The sequence below is a fragment of the Astyanax mexicanus genome, chromosome 10 (genome assembly GCF_023375975.1).
Source record: "Astyanax mexicanus isolate ESR-SI-001 chromosome 10, AstMex3_surface, whole genome shotgun sequence".
NCBI lineage: Eukaryota > Metazoa > Chordata > Actinopteri > Characiformes > Acestrorhamphidae > Astyanax > Astyanax mexicanus.
Window position 1 is genome coordinate 6,020,550 of NC_064417.1, and position 25,964 is coordinate 6,046,513.

General features: G+C 35.2%; 2 protein-coding genes across 5 annotated transcripts in view; one reads left to right on the plus strand and one right to left on the minus strand.

The window, feature by feature from the left end:
* dnajc24 (DnaJ (Hsp40) homolog, subfamily C, member 24) overlaps nt 1-9,525 on the minus strand; it is a 63,124-nt gene extending 53,599 nt beyond the window's left edge. For all 4 annotated transcript variants that reach the window (XR_002651784.2, XR_452613.4, XR_452611.4 and 1 more), the window contains exons 1-2: nt 9,393-9,525; nt 7,083-7,185 (exon numbers count right to left, since the gene is read on the minus strand). Coding sequence is in view for 1 of the 4 variants with exons in the window: in XM_007228311.4 (XP_007228373.2) it covers nt 7,083-7,185; nt 9,393-9,397 (108 nt within the window). In the remaining 3 variants the exon portion in view is untranslated. The remainder of the gene's footprint in view (nt 1-7,082; nt 7,186-9,392) is intronic.
* The window catches only part of wt1a (WT1 transcription factor a), a 331,319-nt gene that overhangs the window by 297,314 nt on the left and 8,041 nt on the right, over nt 1-25,964 (plus strand). The window lies entirely within an intron of this gene.

Genomic DNA, 25,964 nt, shown 5'->3' on the forward strand with positions numbered 1-25,964 from the left:
AGAATGTAGAGCCCATTACATAAATCCACATCTCTCCAGCCAAAGCAGAGTGCTTGTCACACCTACTAAAGGAACAGATCACAGAGACAAAAAGCCATCCATGTCAAAGAGCGCTAACAGTAGGAACCATCAAAACAAGCCCGGCAGCAGCTCTTTCAGACGGCTCCTGGAGGAACCGGGGGCAGGCTGAGAGTGCCCGGCTCTCTCTCCGGGCTGAGTTTCCCCCTGCAGTGTGAAGAAGTGGCTCTGCCCTGCTCAGTCTGGAGCTTGGAGCTACGGGTTTATAGGTGTGAACCGAGGCTTGGCCTTCACAAACACCCTCTGCTGTTGTACCACCATCATCTCCCCAGGTGCTCACTGTCCAGCATGTGAGTGGACAAGTCAACAGCCACTGATTTCCACTGTGGTCACACAATGCAGCCACAGACAATGATGATACATTTAGTGTGTATTATTATTATTATTATTATTATTATTATTATTATTATTATTATTAACAGTAGTAGTAGTAAAATAAAGGATCTAAAATTTTGCTAAGAGCCTGTTGTGTTGTTTTTATTGATTCAATGTACTGTTTTTTTTTTAACTACATTACATACTCTTTTATGCATCATTATTTTTTTCACTAGTGACAAAACTGGAGGAAAAAGAAAAAAAAAACTACTGTGCCAATATTTTTTTAGTAAAAATGTTTTTGACAGGGGTACCCAAACTTTTGTATGCCTCTGTATGTTAAGAAAATTATAACAATATATAGTATAGTCAATATGATAACATATAGTCATATTGCCCATGCATACATGCTAAAAAGTGTAACTTGAATTATTGTACATTTAAAGAATTACACTTCTATTTTGATTTAGGTATGTAGATCATCGCTGCCCTGCAAAAATCTTACATATCAAAAATGTAAACTTTACAGGGAAAAGCTCTAAATGACAATATTTGTATTTGTAACTTGGGAGAAATGTTGTCTGTAGTTTATAGAATAAAACCACAATGTTCATTGTACTCAAATATATACCTATAAATAGCAAAATTAGAGAAACTGGTCATTTTGAAGTGATCTCCTTTTTCTCAGAGCTGTATAAACAATATTTTATTATTTTTTACAGTATTTTAAGTTAAGGGACAGGTGAATCTCAAAACTTTAGAATATTAAAGTATTAAAAGTTGTCAGTAGCAGAGGGAAGCATGAAGTGCTGTAAGATTTTATGGGAAAACTAAACTGCCCTGACTTCAGACATGGTAATAAAACACAGTGGATCAACACCAGCAGATATCAGACATGACTCTCCAAACCATCACTGTTTGTAGAAACTTAACAATAAACGAAATAAACGCTTAAAATAGAGCGTTTATTTTTTATTTTTTTAGATTTGCTTAAAATAGATCACTCTGTGTGTAATACATCTATATAATATGAGTTTCACTTTTTGAACTGAGTTACTGAAATAAAGTAACTTTTTAATAGTATTCTAATATTTGGAGATGCACCTGTAGCTGATGATGCAGAAAACAACAAAAATAAAAAAACAAAATGTGTGATAAAAAGATCCCACATTTACATTATGCCAAAAAGTGAACTATTTATTTGTTCTCAAAAAATACCTATTTTTAATGCTTTTTTAATTAAATCAATATCCATCCATCTATTCATTACTATTTTTTTTTTGCATGGTGTATGTATTGCCTACTGTAGTATGTACGCGCTGTAAATCATGAAAAAGAACATCAGTACTGCTGCATTTTTAAAAGACAAAATTAGGTTTGCCCTATTAGAAGCCAAGTCGAGTACTAATAATGCTCGTATATTTTATGCATGAATTTAAAGAAACGCATTCGGATTCACTCATGTGTGCAGATTAATCCCTGCAACTCAACTGCATGCTTATTATTCGCTTATTCATATTAACACTCATAATTCAGTAACTATTCTGAATTATTCAGTAACCACTCTGTGTCACTGAGTGTAGCTACAACAGTGAGGACCTGCAGTGTGTGTGGAAGCGTGCATGGGCAGTTAATGTGGAGCAGAGGCTCAGGCTGGTGGTGTATTTCCCACATTTTCCCACTGAGCCGCTTATCACCTGACAGAGTCAAGGTGCTCTCAATAAACACAAATTGAAACTGGATGCAGTGGCTCCCTCCCTCTCTCTCTCTCTCTCTCTCTCTCTCTCTTTCTCTCTTTTTCTCTCTCCTGACCCCTCCCACTCTCTCTCTCCTCTCTCTCTCTCTCTCCATTCTCTCTCTCTCTCTCTCTCTCTCCCTGCCTGCTCTCTGAAGTTACACGCTTTAATTGCTGTCTCTTTGCACGCGTTGTAAAATATTCATTTACCGGGGCTAATGGAGCTTGGAGAGCAGAAACACAATATAAAGGGCCGGCCAATTTGGAGCGCTGGCCGGCGCTGGCCATACATCAGCACTGGGGTTTGGTGGTGGCTGTGTGCTCCTGGGAAACACACCCACACACACACTTCGCAGGCCTGCAGCGTCCGCAACCCTGGCCCAGCAGCTCGGCAGCATGGGGAGCAGGGGCCTCGGCCAAGGCCAGCAGCATCACACTACTGCCACCTAATGTCAGCCCCTCCCACACTGCGCACACATCCACACAGCACTGGACCACACTGAACTCCTAAAAGTATAGGAGAACAGCAGAGGAAGAAGCATAAAACCTATAGAAAAAAAAATATTTTAGAATAAAATCATATAAAACAGCTGGATGATGAGATAACATGCTTATATTATTTATATAAACAGTAAGGGAAGATGAAAACTAAAAACTAAAAAAATAATGTTAATTGTTATAATAATTATAATAAACTTTTTATTTTTTTTCCTACATTGTAAATGAATACTGAAGTCATCCAGCCTTTGAAGAAATACATAATGAATCGTGCAGTAACTTAAAGGTGCTGTTAACTTGCAGTTTCTGAGGCTGGTAACTCATCCTGTGCAACAGAGGTAACTCTTTCTCTTTCTTTCCTTGGGCGGTCCTGATGAGTGCCTGTTTCATCATAACATTTTTGATGGTCTTTAAGACTTCACTTGAGGATACTTTTAAAGTTCTTGAAGTTTTTTTAGATTAATTCAAGTCATTTTTTCTTTCTGAGAAGTATTTATAAAAGTATTTTTATAATCTGGATTAGAACATTACTCAAATAGGGCAAATATCACTGTATACCTGTAACTCTACCTCTTCACTACTTTACAACTGATGCTCTCAAACACATTAAGAAGTAAATCAGTTCAAGTAATTAACTCTTGATGAGTTCAGCACAGCTGTTAACTGAAAGCTTGAATTCCATGTGACTCTACCTCATAAAGCTGACTAAGAAAATCCAGCCAAGATGTGCAAAACAGTCATCTAAGCAAGAGATGCTACTTTGAAGAATCAAAAATAAAAAAAAAACAGATTCTTGACTGTTTTTTCTTGACACTTTTTTTTTCATTTACTAAAAAATACCATATGTTTTTCTTTGTAGTTTGTATGATTATTTTATGAATATATAATGCAGAAAATAATGAAAAAAAAACACTAACAATGAATTCAAGGTGTGCCCAAACATTTGTACAGTAATATGTATAAATATATATTTATATATATTACTGACCTATATGCAACTCAAGTTCAGTGAGTAACCTGAAACAGTTATAAAAATATAAAGATACATGGCAATACCAGAAGGGGTGACAATAAACTATTTCTAATCCTTTTGTTTGTATTATGAGTAGTATTGGTGCACTGAACTTTCAGGCACTGTATTTATACAATATCATATTGCTCTCACAAAGTTTAAAAAAAGGATATTTAATAGTGGAGTTTCCTATACCACCAAAATACTCTTGGAAACTGAAGAAAACTGAAGTGGTCTGCTACAAAAAAAAAAATATATATATATATTCCTGTACCTCACTGGGGAAGTGGTGGCTCAGTGGTTAGAGAACTGGCCTACTGATAACAGAGTTGTTGGTTCAACATCAGGGTTTGCTAAACTGCCACTTAATCTGTGAAACACTGGTATCGAACCCAAACCTTGTTTTACAGAATCTGTACCACATTTAACATTTCTGTTGGATACAGAGGTGGATACACGTGCCCACACCAGTCTTCACAGACACCACAATGCTCCCGGGTGCCACAGTGAATGTTAGTGTATTTGTGTGTTCACTGGCAGAGGTCAAAACCCATCTGTATTTATCACAAATGCAAATATGATTGTTCTTGTCTTTGTCTGACAGACTAAAATCCACATCAGCACGAGAGGAGGAGCTTCTGTGTTTCAATACCCTGTAGTTTCTGTCATTGCTGTGATGACAAAAGAAGAGAAATGCTACATGCCAGTGGACTATTGGAAAAACTGAGTGTGTTCTAAAACTTCTGACCAGTAGCTGCACAGAGCAGATTCAAACAACAAGAGCATCAGTGCCCTGGGCGGAGGCAGACTTTGGTAACTCTTTTGCTGTGTGATGTGAGTCAGAGGCCTGGAAGAGAACGCCTCAGAAACGCTCCTCTAATTGCTCTGCAGGCGTCCTGATGGATTTACTGGAGATTGCTGTAATTGAAATGGGGTTGAGATTAAACCGAGCAGATTAAACCTTACAGGGTGGGACGAGTAAACGTGTATTCAATTATTACGAGACAAACTAAGTAAAAATCCCTGTTTGAGGCTACCTTTTTAAGGAGGATTTCCATAAGGTGATTGGTGCTTTACTGTTGCTTATTATGGATAGGAATGTGAGAATCCATTTTTTTTCCATTGCACTGAATTGTTTCACAACATATCGTACCTTTTTGTGTTTTTTTCTATTGCGTGGGATAATGACTAGCATCCAAGTGTTACATCAGGTCACTATGAAGCCCAGCTTTTGTTCAACACTTCTTATTTTTTACTGCACTGAAACATGTATCAAATAAAGACTTTTATTCTATCAAAAGACAAAAAACACAAAGGATGCTACAAATGGTTCTTTGAGTAATGCCACAATACAGAGGTCTTCAAATCTGGACCTTGAACCCAGTGATTTCCAAATTTAGGCACCATCTTAACAATAGTTTTACATACATATAACACAACATACAACTGAAGAAATCTACTTTTGTAATTAAATAACAATATTATTTTCTTCAGAGGAAAAAAAAGTTAGGACACTCCATATTTATCAATACTTATAGTTAAAAAAATTAGAATTAAGTATAGCACATCAGCTGTAGATGATTAGAACTTGGTTAGAGAGGATTTTGGAGGAGCCTGTCTTATCTAAAAGGGACATGTTATGCAAAACGTATTTCCATTTAAGTCTTGACTGCCCCTATAAACACACCAAGTGAGAAAAAAATAATCCATTTATTTTCTGTGAATCAGCTAAAAGAGCTTGGTGTCAGGAATCTTATGCTTCTATGAGCCGTTTGGATGGCTTCCTTATTGTGACATCACAACAAGGAAACCTGCATAGAACCACCCTGGCACCTCCTCTCACCCGTCAAACCCAGCAGAGCCCCAAGCACTAGATCAGTTAATGAAACGCAACAGCAGGATTAGCCATCAGACTTCATCTGAGGGAGGGATCTGTATCTACTGCCTGTAGGAAGTCAGAAGATGAGGCAGATATAAGTACTTTCAAATAATGAGTTTTGTTCTTGCTTGTTCGTATTTTGCCATTTAGCACAAGCTAACACTAATGGGCGGAAAATGCCCAGCGTCAACATGACGCGGATACCTGGCTTATTTGAATAAAAGTGACAGAGACCCTTAACGTCTGTTTCTGAAAGGGACTAAAACTAGCAAGAATAAAGCTGATAAGAGTGATTTTGTGCAAAAAAAAAAAAACATTTGTATAGCGCATAGACCTATTATAGCTTGTATAAAAAAAAAAAAGTATACACGCCTTAGTGTCTGAAATATATGGTAAACATGACTAGCAGGCTATTAGAACATGTCAGAAGCGACAGTTTATGATGCAAAATAATAATTCCACCACTTACAAACACAGATTTAAACATTTCACCATGACTTTAAATCATTATATGAGGAAATGCATTCAGGAATCAATCCTTTGAAACATCTGATGAGGGAATACTGAGTCATGCAGCGCTGCAAAGGATTTCTGCGTAAATCTGACAGTCTGTTCCGCCTGCAGACAGCCTGCCTCCTAATGACAGAGCTACACTGAACACTGACAACATGAAACAACGGCAAGGGTGAACACAGCGAGCCAGCCAATCAATCAAAATCAATCAAAACCCTATTAAAAGCACCGCCAATCCTGTTGAGTTCAAATAAAAAGCAAGCTGACCAAAAATAGTGAAGCTAATGCTGCGGTGGAACTGTGTGTAATCTAGTTCTAGACAGGATTATTCGTGTTCATGGGAGGAATTTTAATATAGAAGCAAGCATACTACTGGCAACACCCACAGATCATGTCTAGATCATTAGTTCAGATGGATGCACTACAGGTTCCTTTAGAAGCTGAACTGAAAGGAATCTGATGGGTTCTGCCAGGTGCAGTCATGCAGCAGCGTTCATAAACCAGTTGACCGACCGTGCTAAAATCTAACCTCATGTTTAGCATGGCTGCATGCTTGTCTCTCAGACATTAACAGCAGTGTTATCTGCTGCCTGGTAAAAGATATTGAATTTAAGATTGAAGATTTCTGATAAAACAACCAATTGTTAAGTATACTAAGAAAATGTTGAACCAGACAGGGAGTTTATAATCAACATTATACCAAAAATAGTATGTTGACCTCTGTGACCTGTGTGTTAACAATGCTTTACACTCTCAGAGGCTTCATAAAGAACATCCTGAGATGCTGTTTCATCAGCACTGAAACCTTGTTGAATGTATGAATGTATGAATCAGCCACAGATGTTGTATTTCTTTTTTGTTTTCAGACTATTTGACATAAACCATATTTATATGCTGAATGCTTTATATACCTTCTGCTAGATATGCTTTAAATTTAAAACCTTGTCTTTTGCCCCGCATTCCCTTGCTGTTTATACTGCAAAATAATATTTATTTTTTTTAAATAAGTATTAAATCCTGAAGGTACAACAGGTTGCATCAAAGACACATACCTCAAGGACCAGTCTCTGGTACTTCCGTTTGAGCTCTTGTAAATCATCAGTTTGGGCCGCACCAAGTATGGAGTACCAGTTTTTTTGGAGATTGGCCATAATCCTGCACAAAGCATGAGAAACGTATTAATTCAAGTTCACATTTGAGGGTGGGGCTGCAAAAGAACATCAGTTTTAATTAATGCATCAATGCTTAAAGCTAAAAGGTTATCCTACACACATCTATCCAGTGTACTGTACATTAACAATGTTTCAAACTATACAAAAGCCCTTTGGTAAGACTAAAGATTAATGGAACCATGCCAAAAAAACAAATAATAAAACGATTTTATACATCCCTGTAGTAGACAATCCTATTCCTTATTGCGTCTTCCTTAAGGTAGCACCTGCACAAGTCTACTACATGTGAGTAGCAGCTATCTAGCTTTCTTAAATAAACTTTATTGCCTTCAGTAAAATCACTGATATGAAGATGTTGGATTGTTTAAATTATATTTTCACCTTAAATGCTGCTGTGGTCACGCAAAGGCTTCAGAGTAAAGATGTGTTTCAGGTGATTTGAACTTAATGTTTTTAGATTTAAAAGTAAAAAGATTATTCACATAAAAAGCCAGGTTTAGTTTTATGTGGACTTTTAAGTAGAAATAAATAAAACTCATAAAGCACTTAGCATCTACTTCAGTATTAATGTAACATGTGCCCTTTTTAGGTGGAAGGGAAATTGTGAACAATAAATTAAAAGCTGTGTAGGGAATTAGTTGGTTATATGAGTAGATCTACAGTAATGTCAAACGTTCAAGCAATAAATGAATACGTTGATGAAAAAATTTGAAAACAAAAGGTTGTTGTTGTTTTTTGTAGAATATGAATTACATTTTCAGGGCAGGAAAACTGCAGACAGAATTTGATTTTGGGTGGACTGTGCCTTTAATCTAGTCAGATACAGGCCTAATGTATGTATGTATGTACATGTAATGTATGTAATGTAATGTATGTATGTATGGTACCAGTAGCAGTGTTGTCTTATTTAAAGATATAATAAAAAAAATACAACAATGTGAGGGGTGTTGAGTAATTGACACATTGTGGGCTTTACAGTACACAAGCAAAGCACCCTGAAGAAAAATTGCCCTCACCACTAGTTCTATTGTATATTTTGCTTCCTAGTTAGGCACTTGTGTTTGAACATAAGACACAGGCCTTAATAAACACTGTAATAAATGACTGTGAATATTAATGTGCTGCAAGTAGTAGTCAGTACACATATAGCTAGTTGACTACACTGCACACTTAGCTACAAAATACAAGTCGCCTTTTAACTGTCACTTTATTTTGTTTGTTTTAACCCACCAGAACCAAGACCTATGAACATGACTGTAAATATTGTAAAGTTAAAACCCTGATGTAGCACAAATTGTGCCCAATTTGCCATTTTCTCTCCCTGGTGTCATGTTTTTTTGTTTGTTTGTTTTTTTTTTTACAATGTCTCAGATTTGAATGGGGAGCAGGGCTGATAATTTGGTGTTTTGGGGTAGATTCTCTCATACTGGCCACTGGCACTTCATGGCAAAAAACTCTGAGGGTGTGAAAAACCAAATTGTTGCTCTCAACAAAGATGAACTAGGCTGTAAGAAGATTGCCAACACCCTATATATTTTAACATTTTGTTCCAGAAATCGGTCAGAACTAGTTCTATGTACTGTAAAACGTTTAATTATAGCATTTGAGATGTTACAATGGTTGGAACAGACCTGTAGAATCTAAAAATACACTTTTAAAATTAGCTAGTTTTATCTCCAGCACTAACCCAGCACTCCTACATTCACTGTCTGGCCAAAATAAATGTATTAGAAAAGTAGCACCTCTTGCTTAGATGACATATTTTCTAAGTCAGCTTTATGAGGTAGAGTCACCTGGAATGGCTTTCAGTTAACACTTGTCAAGAGTTAATTACTTGAATTTCTTGGGCAGGCAGTGTAGTTATATTTCACTTAGAGCGTCATGAGTTAAATATAGAGTGCTGTAGGACATTTTAAACAGCTTTTAAAGCTCACCAAGAGCTCTTTTTGGCTAAGGCATTCTGAAAGAAGTTATCGCCCTGTTATAGCTGGTAAAGTCAGGTGTTTATCCTGTAATCCTAACCAGTCAAATAAAACTGACAGTATAAAGCGTGAGGGAGGAGAACACAGGCTAAAGCTAATGCTAATCTGCGTCTAAAGCAGCCAGAGAACTCACAAAGCGACTGAGGCACGTGCTCGCTAAAAGCACAACACATAAAAATACTAATAGTGTAAAAACACAGAGTCAAACCTCATCTCACAGCATCTCACAGCCTCTCTCTCTATCTCTCAGACTCACTGCTAGTCTCAGCCATGCTGCTCACAGCGCTGTTTCCGCCCGGAGGAACCGGGCGGCGGATCATTCACACTAACCGCACAGTAACGTTACACTGGGGGAACAGTGAACTGTAGCGAAGAGTAAGCAGACAATTAATACTTTATTACTGATAATACTTATATATTTTTAATAAACAGCAGATAATTTACTGCGTATGTAGCTGTAATTTTAATTTTCTATCAGAGTAGAGAACAGTACACTGATGTCTGTTTCTACCCGGATTATTTATACGGTGACACACCACCTGGGAGAGAATACGCCGTGTCCATGGAAACCAACAGACACGAAAAACCGCAAGTTTATCTACTGTAAAAAATAATATAAAAATAATTATTTAATTAATATTTTGTTATAATGATTAAAAAATAAACGCTTTAAGTACATAATAACGAAGCATAATTCTAATAAAATAATAAAATAAAAAAAGATTTATAATAATAATAATCAATAAAAATAATAACGTGCAATTTAACAACAAAATCAGTAACAACTAAATCAATAATAATAATAATAATAATAATAATAATAATAATAATAATAATAATAATAATAATAAATAACAAAATATGTAAAAAGAATAAAAATCTATAAAAAATAATAACAATTTATTAACAACGAAACAACAACAACATTTTATTATTATTATTATTATTATTATTATTATTAGTAGTAGTAGTAGTAGTAGTAGTAGTATTGAAAAAAGTTTACATAATATTTAAATGGTTATTATTATTGTTAATGATAAATGGTACATATTATTATTATTATTATTATTATTATTATTATTATTATTATTATTATTATTATTAGTATTATTATTAGTATTAGTATTAGTATTAATCCTACACTGTTTTTTTTTTTTTTTTACAAAAAAATAAATAATAATGTTCTTTTTTTACAATTTTATAAAATTTCATATTTCCAATAAATTATCAAAAAGTTAAACAACCCACATGTTTTTTTTAATTATTATTTATTGCATTTAAAAGAAAATATCATTATACTGTATAAATTATTAAGTCTTTTTCTTTATTGTGGTTGAACCCAGAAAGTGCTTTTTTGCCATGTCTTATATGACCTTACTGCCTTCAAATACTGCCTGAGTAGGAAACATTTTAGGCTATGGTTAATTGGTGAGGATCCTATCCAGGCACCGAATCTGACTACCTGGAGAAATCCAACTCCTGTTAAAGGCGGAACAAGTGTTACAGATTACTCTCAGATTCCTTTTATTTCTGTGTATAAGTAAGGAGTGGTAATCTACAGTTACAGTAAATATAGAAATTACAGGCATAATCTGTTGTTGTTTATTTGTGATGTAAATACTGTATATGAACAGCTTCCTGTTATTGGTCTTAAAGCCCAAACCATCTAGACAAATTAGACTATAGTTTACATCACTTTTGTTCTGACCAAATTTTATCCTGTGGTCTGTACTGTTTTTTACAACACCTTTCAAACCTCCCCATTCACAGTAGGTTTGGACCAAACAAGTGTTCCAAACAAAACATTCTAAACTTCGGATTTTGACTGACATACTAAAGTACAGAATTGTGTTCTTAACAGCTATCATTTAATAAATATTATAATTGTGACACTTAGTTTAACGTACATGATTCTGGACGGAACTAAAGCATAACACACTGTATAATAGTAAAGTTCTGCCACAGTATTACAGTAAAGCAGTGTGTTTCTGCAGAATGGCTACAGAATTGTCTCAGTGTGTGATCTTGGGAGGGGTGTGAAACAGCGCTGGGTGTTTGCTAATTGTGCTGAGAATTATTAAAAGATAAATATATAAATAAAACAGTGAGCCTCAAAGAAGAACAGATCACACAAAACACACCTCAGTCACTCCGCCTGCCGCTGCTAATTATCAAACTGTTTAATGAGCGTTTTGATAGATGCCACATGTGACAGACAATAAACATATTGTTTATCTTTGTGAATTAGACTGATATGGGGTTATTATTAAAGTGATGTTATATATAGGTAGCCTGACTATTTAAAAGTTTTGATTGAGGAAAGGGATTATTATTATTTAAATGTGAAGTCCAGTACATTCAAATGGACCAACACCATTTGGACCAACACCAGCAGATGACATGTCTCTCCAAACCATCACTGATTGGTGGAAACTTCACACTAGACCTCCAGCAGTTTGGACTGTGTGTCTCTCCACTCTTCCTCCAGACTCTGCTCCCTTGAAGTTTTCTAAATGAAATGTAAAATTTACTGATGATCAGTGATGGTTTGGAGAGACATGCCTGATATCTGCTGGTGTTGATCCACTGTGTTTTATTATCTAGTCTAAAGTCAGTGCAGTTTTGTTTCCCTGCAAAATCTTACAGCACCTCATGCTTCCCTCTGCTACTGACAACTTTTATGGACACACTGCCCGCTGCTAAAAGTATCAATTGGTCTTATATAATATTCTAATTTTCTGAGACACTGATTTTTTTGGGTTTTCATTGGCTGTAAGCCATAATCATCAACAATAAAAGAAATAAACGCTTAAAATAGATCACTCTGTATGTTTAATACATCTATATAATATATGAGTTTTATATTTTAAACTAAATTACTAAACTAAAGTAACTTTTCATTTTTTTTTTTTTTAGATGCACTCTAAAAAGGAGCTCACAGGTTAAAAATGACTGTCTTAGACTTTGAAATAGCACCTAAAAGAGTCCTGAGAATCGGCTAGGAATTCAGTTTTGATCCAGTGCCACATTTCACAGATAGTACACACAGACACACACACACATGGATGTCATAACAATTTGTAGCTGTCTTTTACCAGGTGACACCGCAGAGGTCCAGAGCATACACCTAAACTAAATTAAGCTTGCCTCACATTCCTCACATTCCTCACATACCTCACATTCCTCGCGTTTCTCCCATTCCTATTGAGCTGCCAATTAACAGTTGAAGTATGGGAATGTTTATGCTGTGGCACGTTTGACATTTACGATATCTAATTTTTTCTCATACGTAGCAACATTAAAATGCTCTTCCTGGAAGTTTGATTCCATTTGCACTCCGTCACTGCATGCCCAAGCTTCTCACCATGTTTGAGGAAACACGGGAGGTGTTAATCAAGCTTCACTCCCAACAGCGCCCACAGGTGAGCCTCGTACACTCACACCCGTGACCGTGGCCTATCTCAAGCTCTGCACACGCTAAAGAGAAACTTAGACCGAACAGAGGAGTAGTGCCAGTCTATAATTATCCACGTGTTAATTACTGATGAGGAAACGGCATAAGGTTCAGCAAACTAATTAACAAATTCAAATTCAAATGTGATTAAAAGCACCATGTTTTACTGCCTCTGTCTGTGTATTAGTGTGATTTCTGTAACTTATTCTAATCTTAAATCTTAAATATTTATGTGGTTATTTACAAACTAATGACGTTAGTTCAGGTGTTTTCTTAAAAATAGTATTTATTGTGTCATAGGTTAAATAATAATATTTTTTTGAATCCTCCTTCCCATAAAAAAATAAAAGGACGAATTTCAAAACTCTTACATAACAGGTGAGACTTTTTATATGTAAACTGCAAACATGTATATAAACCCTATCCAGTATTTAAATAAATATCAGGCACTGATTTTTATTTTTTTTTTTTGTAGCCCATTTATTATATTTGTCTGTTTAGGATTTAAAATCAATATACATTACAAGTCAAAAGGTTGGATACAGCTTGTCATTTTTATTTATTTTATTTATTTTCTACATTGTAGATTAATCCTAAAGATATCGCAACAACTAAAGGACATATGTGAAATTATATAGTACACTAAAAAAGTGTTTGTCCTCCACAATAGTTACATGTGTTTCTGTATAGCTTTAATGTATCAATATTAAATTTTCAATGTAAAAAAAAAAACATAAAAAGAAAAAAAACACACATTGAATGAGAAGAGGTGTGTCAAAACTTTTGACTTTTGAAGTTTTTTTTTTTTTTAAATTACATATTCAGATTATTTGTTTAATCATTTTATTGTTGTTAGCTAGCTTTAACTTGGCATGTGAGTGAATTGAGTTACTACCTAGCTAGCTTTCAAATGAAACATGGTTAGACTAGTTAGACTTACTTATATTAATGTTTGGTACATTAACTTACTGTAGGTAAGATATTCTGAATATGCATCTTTGAGTTTACTTAATTTTACTTTAGTTTTACACTGGAGCTGCCAGGCTAATGTAGCTAATTATTAATAAAAGCTAGAATAAATTGGTCAAAATACAGACAGCTTTGGCTACTGTATTAATTTATAGCCTACAGTGTATAACAACTCAGTAATTTACTTTATGCTCTAAATTGATCTGGTGTGTAAGTGTGTGGTATGTATGTAAGTTTGTATGTGTCTATAAAATATATGCATGAGTGTGCCCAGATATGAATTGGCCCTCTGTTCTGGGTAAAATGCTGTAGTGCCCGATGCAGTCCTCCAGGTGGAAGGTCGTTTCTGGTTGAGAGTACGCTGTGCACTATTGGCTGCAGCTTCTCACCGGTGAGTGGATGAGTGCTGAGTATGAATGGTTGTGTGTAATATGTGTAAATTGTAAAGCGGTCTTGGATTTCTAGAAAGGCGCTATTTAAGTTGAACTTCATTCATTCTTTTACAAACTGAACAACTTTTTTTAAAGTGATTTACTCTATGCTAATGCTGACATTGTTAAACATACCTGTTAGCAACATTAACCTTTTAGCTCCAGTGCAAAACTCTAGAAACAAACTTCAGAACTTCAGACCCAAACATGTCCTGGCTGATCGACTATATTTTGGGATAAAGAGGTTAAAGAGTTTAAAACTCTGTAGATTAGTTTTTTTTTTAACACTGTTTTATTGCTATAGCTACAGGCGTTAGCAGGAGAAGCTCTAAACCCAGTTGATGTAAGTCAGTTAAAAGTTCTGGTTCAGGCTAATGGTGCAGGCTGGTTTCTCCTGTAGTGGGTGTCTGGGGTCGAGCTCTGCTCTCAGGCTCCAGCACGCTCTTGGCTGGTGCTCATGCTTTGTAGCAGGTGCTGCGTAAGCCAGATAACATGAGTGATCGAGGAACTCACTGACCCACAGATGAATTTCACCCAGAAACCTGGCTCTGGAGAACTTTACTTGGGTTACCTGTGGTGTTCTCGTCTCTGAGGGGTCATTAGTTAGAGTCGGGGGTCAAAGCAGACAGGTTTGGCTCTTGAGGTGGAGGCTGTGCTTGAGTCCAGCCTACAGTTCTATTTTTTTTTTTTTTTTTTTTCTGTGTAAAAAAGGAGGTAATAATACATAACTATGATATACACTTTATGTCCTTTATGTATTGGACAGACACAAAAAACTAAGTAAAAAATTTGAAGTGGCCAAGTCAAGGTCCTGACCTGAATCCTGACCTTAAAAAAGGAGGTTCCTCCTCAAAAACTCTGGTGGAATTACAACAATTCTGCAAAACTCAGTGGGCCGAACTTCCTCCATTTGAAAACTGCATTTTGTAGTGAAGTACCAGTGAAAAGTTTGGAACCACCTTAAATTCAGTGTTTTTTCATTATTTTAAAATGTTCTGCATTGTAGATTAATACAAAGTCCTCCAAACTATGAAGAAAAACATATGAAACTAAAGAATTATAAAAAAAAAATAAACAAACTAGAATGTTTTATATTTTACATTCTTTAAATTAGGCATCTCTTGCTTAGATGCCAGTTTTGAACATCTTGGCTAGATTTTCTCACTCAGCTTTATGAGGTAGAGTCACTGGAATTCAGGCTTTCAGTTAACAGCTGTGCTGAACTCATCAAGAGTTAATTACTTGGATTTCTTATACTTATAAAGTTGTGAAAATGAGTTGGTATACAATAATAATCTATCTATCTTATAATATTTAAGAACTACTAAGGAAAAAAAATACTGGTAACAATAATAGTCACAAATAACAGTATTATATTACTTATGATAGTAATAAACATTGTTAAATAGTTAAGTAACGGCTGAATTAATTAAACATTGGTACTAGTTAAGACATTACTACATTTTAATACTTTATAATGTTAGAAATAATAATAAATTGAGTTAAATGATTTTGTAATGCTTAATAATGGTTAATAATAGTAAGTACTATTAATTAATGTACATTTATGGTAAGGTGTTACCAAAATACTTTAAGAAATGAAGGTGAGTCAATCTGAAAGATTTAAAAAACTTAAAAAATATATATATCCTCAAGTGAAGAAGCCAAGACCATCAAAAATGTTATGATGAAACTGGCTCTCATCAGGATCGCCCAAGAAAAGGAAGAGAGCAAGACTTACCTGAGTTGAACAGGACAAGTTAATCAGAGTTACCAGCCTCAAAATCCGCAAATTAACAGCACTTTAGATAAGATCAACTTAAATGCTTCACAGATTATTTTGATTTGTTTAATATGTTTACTTTTTAAGTTACTACATGATTCTTTATGTGTTCCTTCATAGTCTGAATGACTTTTGTATTAATTTACAATGTAGGAAAGGGAAGGTATAGGACTGTATATAATATGCATTTGTTTTATGTACTTCTGTATGAGAGTGTGTGTAGCCTACAGTGATGTCAGAAACAGATTAGTTACTCTAATCTGACCCTTTTTTTCAGTAACGAGTAATCTAACGCGTTACTATTTCCAGTCCAGTAATCAGATTAAAGTTACTTATTCAAGTCACTGTGCGTTACTCTCTCTCTCTCTCTCTACCTCACTCACTCACACGCACACACACACACACACACACACACACACACACACACACACACACACACACACACACACACACACACACAGTATGTGTTCTGCTCCCTCAGGTCCAGAAAGTTCCAGAAAGACTTTCTTTATTTTATATTTTTTATAAAAACAAGTATTTATGTTTAGTGAAATCAAGAAAGACCATATTTTATTTTGTATAAAAGCAATTGTTTATGTTAAGTTAATTCAAGAGAAATTGTCTTTTGTTTTTATAAAAAACTTATTTTTTTTTTCAGGAAATAGTTCAACTTTAAATGTCAAGAGATACATTGTTGCTGTTAAAATGCATTTTCCAATAAAGGGAGTATTTGCTAAACTGGTTATAGTTTTTATGTTAAGGCGGCGCCGCGGCGGGAGGTGGTGTCTGCCGCTGCTGAAAGTAACTAATAAAGTAACTTGTAAAGTAACTTAGTTACTTTTAAAATCAAGTAATCCATAAAGTAACTAAGTTACTTTTTTAAGGAGTAATCAGTAATCAGTAATCGGATTACTTTTTCAAAGTAACTATACCATCACTGGCAGCCTATCTGTGTGTGAAAGTAAAGAACAGAAGGTGGATGTGGTGAAGTCAACACAGATGTTTTCTTGCTGAAACAAACAAAAGACGAAACTTATAAAAGTGTTATATTGATAAATAATTATGACAGATTATGTATTATCTGTCTGCATTAAAATAGATCGGTTCAGTGCTTCTTAGACCTTTCTGAGTGGAGCGATGTTCTATGATTTGTGTGTATGTGTGTGTATGTGTGTGTATGTGTGTGTGTGAGAGAGAGATATACAGAGAGAGAGAGAGAGATAGAGAGAGTCGTCAGGTGCAGCTCAATGTGACCCTCTCCCCAGAGCGAAAGTCTCCGCTGCTCTCTCCAAACTTCTCCATCTCCGCCAGCATGTGCGTGGGTAGCTGGAGGCCAGCGATGCCAAGCCTCTAATTAAATCCAATCAGAGCCAGTCTTTGTTAGAAGTGAGAACCAAGAAGGAGACTGCTCAAGAGAGCGAGCCTTAAAAAGTCATTAAGAAATGAAGGGCCTTTTTTTTTCGGTTATGTTATGGGAAATAGCCGCGGCAGTGGGAATATAGAATGGGAATATCGCTTTTATAAATGTGTGGCTGCAATTAAGTAGTACAAGTAATGAATGCATAATTAATTTTGTATTAAAACAGACAAGAAAAAGCAGCGGAAATCTTGACATTGAGTGGGGCCCTACACGGGAGGAACAAAGAAGATATACGGTAAAAGAGATGAGTCAGAAATACGGATATCAGATATTATATAAAGATAAAAGGTTTATATAATATGTACAACTGAATTTTTGAGTTTTCTTTTTTAGCACCTGAGCTCTTATTGCACATGCTGACATGCTTCTGTCTCTGCAAGGTTTAATGCATATGAATAAGTTGAACAGACTAACCTTAGATATGCCAACAGCATCGAGAAATGCATCGAAAAACTGCAAAATGATGAATACGACAACACACCGTTTTTCGTCAATATCTCTCGTAAAAATGTATGTTTATTTGGGCCTAGCAGGAGGTAGAGTACTTTTAAAATGTGCATTGTGGTGCGGTCACCTTTTAGAGTAGATTAATCTTGAGATTTTTTTTTGTTTGCCACCTTTCTTCAGTTCTAATTCTGTGTTTTTTGTTGTTGTTGTTGTTGTTGTTTATTTGTGTTAAATGACTAAGTTTGCTCTTCCGAGCATTTTCTGATATCCCCATATACAAGATTATTCTGAAAGAACACTTGTTACCTTATGCTCTGGCAATGTTATTATTTTTTTCCAGCAACTTTTCTGCAATATTATTTTGTTTACGATGCTTCATGTCAAACAGGTAGGTCTATCAAGATGTGGATGAATCAATATCCAGACCTGAACCTAATTGTAAACCTCTGGAAAAATGGAAGATCACAAGCCATCAAGTAAAGCCATCAAAAGCTGTGTGAAATACAGCAGCTTATCACCTCTTATCAAATTCTATTTTCTGTTTAGTTTATTTGTGTTATATTTGGCTTGTGGTCTATGAATCATATCTTCTTAATTAATGTGACCAGAACGTCATCAGAACATTTCACTACTAATTTTGGTGTATAAATGACATATAAACCAATAGATTTGACTTGATTGAACTGATATGAAGACGGAATTCAGATACACACAGTAACACACATAACATTCAGTAAAACATAACATTCAATAGTAGTTTAGGCCAGATTACATCTGTAATTTAAAGCTGCACTGTTTTTTTTGTTTTGTTTTGTTTTGTTCATTCTTGCTTTCTATTCTGTTCTTTTTTTTTTCCTTTTTTGCATTTTTGGCATTTTGTGCGCGAGTTGCTGGGATACACAGCCAGTCGCTTGGCTTGTAACAATGTAAGAAGAGGGCCTAATCTGTAATTTGCTGTAGCGAAGACTCTGTAGTCATTATAAATTGTCCTGTTCCTGTTTTTTAACCAGTTGTAAAGCTTTAATTTGCACTTATTGAAACAATTCCACCAGGGAAATGAGGTGTGAGGGGACTTCTTCCAGGGGCACCAGTGACATCACCAGTCCGCATGAATGCTGAAGTGTTTCCTAACATTACAGACACTTACATTTTAGTAAATAATGCCAGCACACAAAAGCTGGCAAACATTTGAAGCGTACAGAAGCGCAGCTCAGTGAATGGTAATTAGTATGAAATTCACTGAGAGCAGTGTTTGTTTGCAGTGGGCTACACTTCATTGGCGCTCAGGCTGTGTGTGTGTTTGTGTGTCTATGTGTGTGTGTGTGTGTGTGTGTGTGTGTGAGTGTGTGTGTATGTATATGTGTGTTTCCCCGTTGCCTTTACCATGGGTGAGGATCGACAGTGCCCCCTGAATGGTCCATTGAAACCCCCTTTATTCTCCACGAGTACCAACCACTTGTAATTCAAGTAGAGTGGGCAGCTTTGTCCCTGGCCTGCGCCATTGTTCCCCGTCGCCATGCATTTCCCCACGGCCGGCCCGCACGGAGCGCCACCCCACTGACACCGCCGTGGAGATGAGAGAAAGAAAGCAGGGGAAGGAAGAAAAGGAGGAGAAAGAAGATCCGAGAGAAGAAAGGAGGAAACAGCCTGTGTGTCTCGGCCCCGCCGCAGGAGCAGAGAGGAATTCAAGGCCCTGGAGCCGTGCCAAGCTCCAGCCCACTGCTGTCCCGGCCTACATCAGGGGGGCGTCGCGTTCACTGGTGCTGTTCTGCTCAGCGTACTCTGACAGCCTGGAGGAATACGACACATTTCATCAGACAGAGCTTTAGATGAATGGAAAAGTGATATAGTGAATTTTCCTGATTTTAATTTTAATGCACATCAATCCCTAATTAACCCTTGTGTGGTGTTCATATTTTTGTTACTCGTTTACTTTGTTACTTGTATTTAATTCAGCAAAATTAAGCAATTCTACATTAAAATGCTTTACACATGCTTGCTTCACCTAAATTGCAAGCAATATAAACAGCTTACATGGTTAATATTTGCCCTTTGACCTTTATTATGTTACATTTCTTTTAAAAATGCTACTCTTTTTTTATTAGTTTTTTAATAAAATGTAAAAGAAAATGAATTAAACTCAAGATATGAGTAGAAAATTTGTTTAGTTTCAAATGTACAAATTAAGCAATGTTTATTAGCCCTTGGCCAAACATACTGTATGTAATATAAATGTGTGTGTGCGTGTGTGTGTGTGTGGGGGGGGGGGGGGGGGGGGATGGTATGGTGTACAGTGTGTGTTTATCGAAAATGTGTTTTGATATATGTTTTTCACAAAAAATGAGCCAATGCCAATGAGTTTGAGTTAGAAAAAATTATTTTTTTAGTTTCATTTGATGAAAAATGAAAATGGGCCCCACAGACCCGAACACCACACAAGGGTTAATGACCAATAATTTATCATGAGTAAAAAGAGTTATACTAATATGCAACTTGTATTTACTGTTTGAATTTGTAATATAATATGTCATTATTTTTACATATTATTTAACAGAACTGATGTTGGACTTCATATTTATTTATTTTTTTGTGGGAAATGTAAAGTCTACATTTATTTTATTTTATAGCATTTTCCTCAGTAATGTACAGTATTTCCGGTACAATTTATACATTTTTGCAGTTTTTATTTTACATAATTTAAAAATGTGTATAACTTGAAATGCCATATATTTTTGTACGTTGTGTTTTGTAATTATAGTTATATATAGTTGTATACAGTATTTTCTCAGGAGACTGAAAAATGCCCCAAATTTACTTTCCTTTCCATTTTACTTTTACTTTTACTTCCATAGTTCCATTACAGCCTAAAGTTAAAAATTTCCCAGTTATTCCCCAACAGCGATGATTTTTAGCAGCTGTTCAAGCAGTTTGATCTGTTTATTACTAAATGTAATATATGTTATATATGTGTGTATATGTGTGTACATTAATGAATTATTATTTATAAAATATTTTCAAACGATTAAATAGCTTGTTGTCTTATGCTAAAACAGTGATATCCTGGCAGGGGGAAATCATCCTAAATATATAGTTAATATATAACATTTCTCATTTGGAGATTACTGTAAGATTACTGCTGGAGTATGTAACTTGTTTCTAGACATTTTTACAGTTAAAGTCATTTTACCTACTGAAAGTGTTTTTTTTTTTTTGTCTTATAAGACGAGATCTTACAAGATGAAAAGATCATTTTAAAGATATATAAAATATCTGCAAACAGAAAAATAACTTTTTAGTTGATTTATTTACTTTATACTTTATTATTTAACAATACTATAAACAATGAGTTTCCTTGGAAAAATTAAACGAACTATCTAAAAATGATTTTAATTTAATGTAAATTCCAAGTTTAAAAACAGATTTTAACTTAAATAAACTGTTATTTTCCAACTGTTATTTTAATATAGTACATCATAGTACGCTCAACATTTTATATTTCTAATCAATTTGCGATTTAGTATTTTTTTTTTGTTTGTTTTGAATACAGTTATCACTGCTAAATATTGTTGAATTACTGTATAAAAGTACATTAAATAAATGGATGTTTTTTTTTTCTCAGAACTAATTATATCATAATTAGAAGCTTTGGATATACTATATTTATTACTTAGAGTATTAATTATACTTTTTCTCTTATGTTAGTAGTAATTCCTTATTACTGACCTAAATGAGCTTCTACATATTATTCACTGCTGTCCACACACTTCCTGTATAGTCAATCTAATTCACCTGTATGTCTTTACACCAGCCTTTACTTGATGCATCACGTGGAGTCTAACTAGTCTTTACCTGATGGAACATGTTATCATTTTAATTCAATTTTTGGAATAATTCTGGTAAATGTATCATTTTTTACTATTGCGATTGTATTAAGTTATATTAATTACATAGTTATGTTTATTTTTGACTGTCTGTATACAATAGTTTTAACTGAGAAAAGAAAAAGAGGGAGAGACAGAGAGAGAGAGAGAGAGAGAGAGAGAGAGAGAGAGAGAGAGAGGATAACATGGGATGCTCGCACGACCAGTCACACCTGGGACATGGGCTGAGCAAGACCGAAAGAAAAGAGTGCACGTCTAATCTTGGATTAAAGTGTTATGTCTCAGCAGGACACACACACAAACACCCCCACCCCTCCCCAAACACACACACGCACACACACACATACTGTACTCACCCTGTCAGACCAGCCAATGCAAATCTCTCACAATGGTGCCCTCCATGAAAAAGGCTGGAGAGGGGTTTTGACTGACAGCAGTTTGGCAGGAAGCCACAAACCAGGCCAGATCCCCCACTAACCAGCATTATCCGCAGGCCTCAGCACCCTGCTCTCCGCCACCATCCAGCACTCTCACTGCTAGAGTTTGTTTTCCAGCGCGAATGCCAACCACATGGGGGCCATAGTCAAAGAGCTTCAGAGGGTCCAGACATTTCAGAGTATTCCATGTGTTTAGAAACTCAGCCAAAGAGAGGGTGTTCTCCATTCAATTAGGAGCCAGTCAGACCAAAAACACACTCCCTTTTCCCCCTCAGTCTCAGGGCATCTTAATTGAGCTGAATCAAGCAAGTGAAAGCATGTTTTATTAAAGTATCAGTCCCCAAAGTAGCATTGTTTTCTTATTAATTTAAAGCAGTAGTATTTCTGTGTCCCTGCAGAGCCTGATATAGTAGTGCATCTCAAATAATTAAATATCATTGAAAAGTTATTTTATTTCAGTAATTCTGTACAAAATGTGAAACTCATACAACTCTGGAAAAAAATGAAGAGATCACTTCAGTTTCTGAATCAGTTTCTCTGATTTTGCTATTTATAGATATATGTCTGAGTAAAATGAAAGTTGTTATTTTATTCTATAAACTACAGATAACATCTCTTCCAAATTCCAAATAAAAACATTGTCATTTAGAGCATTTATTTACAGAAAATGAGATTTGGTGGAATAACCCTGTTTTTTTTTAATCACAGTTTTCATGCATCTTGGCATCCTGTTCTCCTCCACCAGTCTTACACACTGCTTTTGGATAACTTTATGCCTTTACTCCTGGTGCACAATTCCAAGCATTTTAGCTTGGTTTAATGGTCTGTGATCATCCATCTTCCTTATATTATATTATATTTCAGAGGTTTTCATTAAGAAAACTCACCATTTGGTCTCTTATTTTTTTTCTAGATCTGTTTTATATATATATGTATTACACACATTAGCGTGACCTATTTTTTTAGTGTTTATTTCTTTTATTGTTGATGATTATGGCTTACAGCCAATATAAACCCAAAAATCAGTGTCCCGGAAAATTTGAATATTATACAGTATAAGACCATTGGTACTTTTGGCAGTGTGGATAGTGTGTTAGAAGTCCTGATGGAAAATAAAATCTGCATCTCCATAAAAGTTAAAGTCAGCAGAGGGAAGCGTGAAGTGCTGTAAGATTTTGCGGGAAAACACTGCACTGATTTGAGACTTGATAATAAAACACAGTGGATCAACACCAGCAGATGACTGACATGTCTCTCCAAACCATCACTGATTGTAGAAACTTCACACTAGACCTCAAGCAGATTGGACTATGTGTCTCTCCACTCTTCCTCCAGACTGATTTACAAATTAAATGTAAAATGTACTGATGATGAGTGATGGTTTGGAGAGACATGTCTGTCATCTGCTGGTGTTGATCCACTGTGTTTTATTATCAAGTCTAAAGTCAGTGCAGTTTTGTTTTCCCACAAAATCTTACAGCACTTCATGCTTCTCTCTGCTGACAACTTTTATGGAGATGAGAATTTCATTTTCCAGCGGGATTTGGCACACTGCCCACACTGCCAAAAGTACCAAATAGTCTTATATATATATTTTTTTCTAATACACTTATTTTTAAATAGATTATTTTGTGTGTAATACATCTCTATAATATATAAGTTTCACAATTTGAACTAAATTACTGAAATAAAGTAACTTTGTATATTGTATTTTTTTTTAGATGCACACCTGTATAGACACATTTAATCACTGGATCAGCAGCACATCCTTCATTAAACACTATGTGCTTAAGCTGTATAAAGCTTTATAAATCAACTCTGTATCATAAGGATTTTCATGCTTATTTAGTTCATGACCTCACACTGTCAAGCTCTTTTTTTATTTTTATTCAGATATTCAGACTTTTTTCTGATTTGTCAGAGTGATGGATTTAATGGAAGTGTTATTAACCCTTAACATTCACACAGAATAAAATGTATCTATTAACCTCTTTACACTGACTACAAAAAGAAAAAGTTCAGATTTAATGCAGTTTAATGTCGCGACCTCCGCTTTAAAAGCTCTCGCTATTCTCCGGACCCACTGATGCACATCCCTAATCTGCCTGGGTGACTTGAAGATGAACTCAAGATGAACTCTGTCTGACACCTAACTCAGGTGTTACAGGTGCGAGGCTGCGAGGCTGACCTCAAATTCCAAGTGACACGATATTGCCTGGATCCACAGACGCAGAGCTGTGGAGTCAGCCCTCCTTCTTAAGGAATGTCAGGCATTTTTTTTCTTCTTCTACAAAATCACACCCATGTTGGGGTGTGGCCAAAGCATCAGACAGATGCCCCAATCCAAATCTCCAGGAACTAAAGCGTACAGTATCGAGGACTGTACCGCACGCCATCATATTAAATCTATGAGAATATTAAAAATAAGCTGATGAGAGGGTATTTTTATAGAAGGCAAGAAAGATCAAGAGAAATTTGATATATTTTCTACTGTTATTAAATGATTATGAAGTTAACTTAAGTTTTAATGCCAACAATAGAACTCAATAAATAGATTTATTGTGTTCCCAATAATAAAAAAAAATGTTTTCTTAAGATCCCACAAAACTAAATATTATTTAATATTGTGAGAAAAAGCTATAAGAGGTAAGGTTGCCATTTGCTGCATGGATGAGTTTCACTAATGTGTAAAAATCCATTGTTATACTTAACATTTCACTAATCATCATTCTCCACAGACTGCTTTCTCTTAGGCTTTACGTATGTGTTATATAATATAATATTTAACTGCCTGGCCTCAGTGTTGACGGCTGTAAAGAGCAAATTGTTGTGTTTCTCAGTGTGATTATATGCTGGTCATATTTGCATTACAGCAAGCCTATATGACTGACAATAAGACATATGTAGTAGTCATAAATTCTCAGTTGCTAACTTAAATTAACTAAAAAATATAGTTTTGTGCTCATTATGTGAGTTTAAAATGTGATTGACAAGTTAATTGTTTTATTTTTAAGTTGGTGAGACTAAATATTTACAATTTTTATGCTTATGAAAAAAGAATTTTCTGAACTAAAGATTTCTAGTTGATACAACTGTCAGTGTTTTATTTTTTCCTTTTTTTAAACTTTCTCAAAAGTTTGAGTTGGCCTCAAAACTCAAAAATGTAGTGTAGTAAGTTGCCTAGAAGTTATGAGTTTTCTCAACTCATAGTGTGTACAGTGTAATTGTATGTAGTAAAATCAAATAGCAGAGAGGAGTCCAAAGTTAAATGAAAGATGAATGACTTAAATAAAATTGTAAATTCAGTTTACAACCTAACATACCAGCTTAACATTAGCAGTGTAGATATCCCAAATGCTTTGCAACAACGTTTGTGAGTAACTTCCACACACTTTTAGAAAGTGACAAATCGAATTGGGTTTTTCTTAACTTTCTAAACCAATTGGCATAACAAAATATTGGGACCAATCAAAGACATGAGTACGGATCCCCTAAGTTGGCATGGCCACAACTTATTAAGGTTTGAAAATGAGATCCTAAGGCGTGGCCACATCTTATAAAGGCTTGGGAAAAAGATCATAATGCATGTGTGTAAGATAATTAATGTGTGCCAATGAGGTGATTAAGTCGTAGCCAGAGAATGCATAAGCATAAGGTTCTCGTTCCCACGCCTTTATAAGTCATGGCCACGCCTTGGAAAATGCTCAGGAAATGAGCATCCAAGGTTCCCAGTTTCTGTTCTCTAAACTTTTGGTTCCTACCAGCATTTTGTTCAGCAATTCTCAACAGTGTGGATCTTGAAAAGATGTACACATGGACAAAAGGGTCATAACCATTGATTCTTCTTTGAAAATCAATTTGATGAAAAAAAAAAACGCAACATAGATGAGAAAGTAAAAGATGGCTAGGTTAGCCAACATGCTAACCAGCCACAGCAATACAGTGTGAGTGGCTCTGA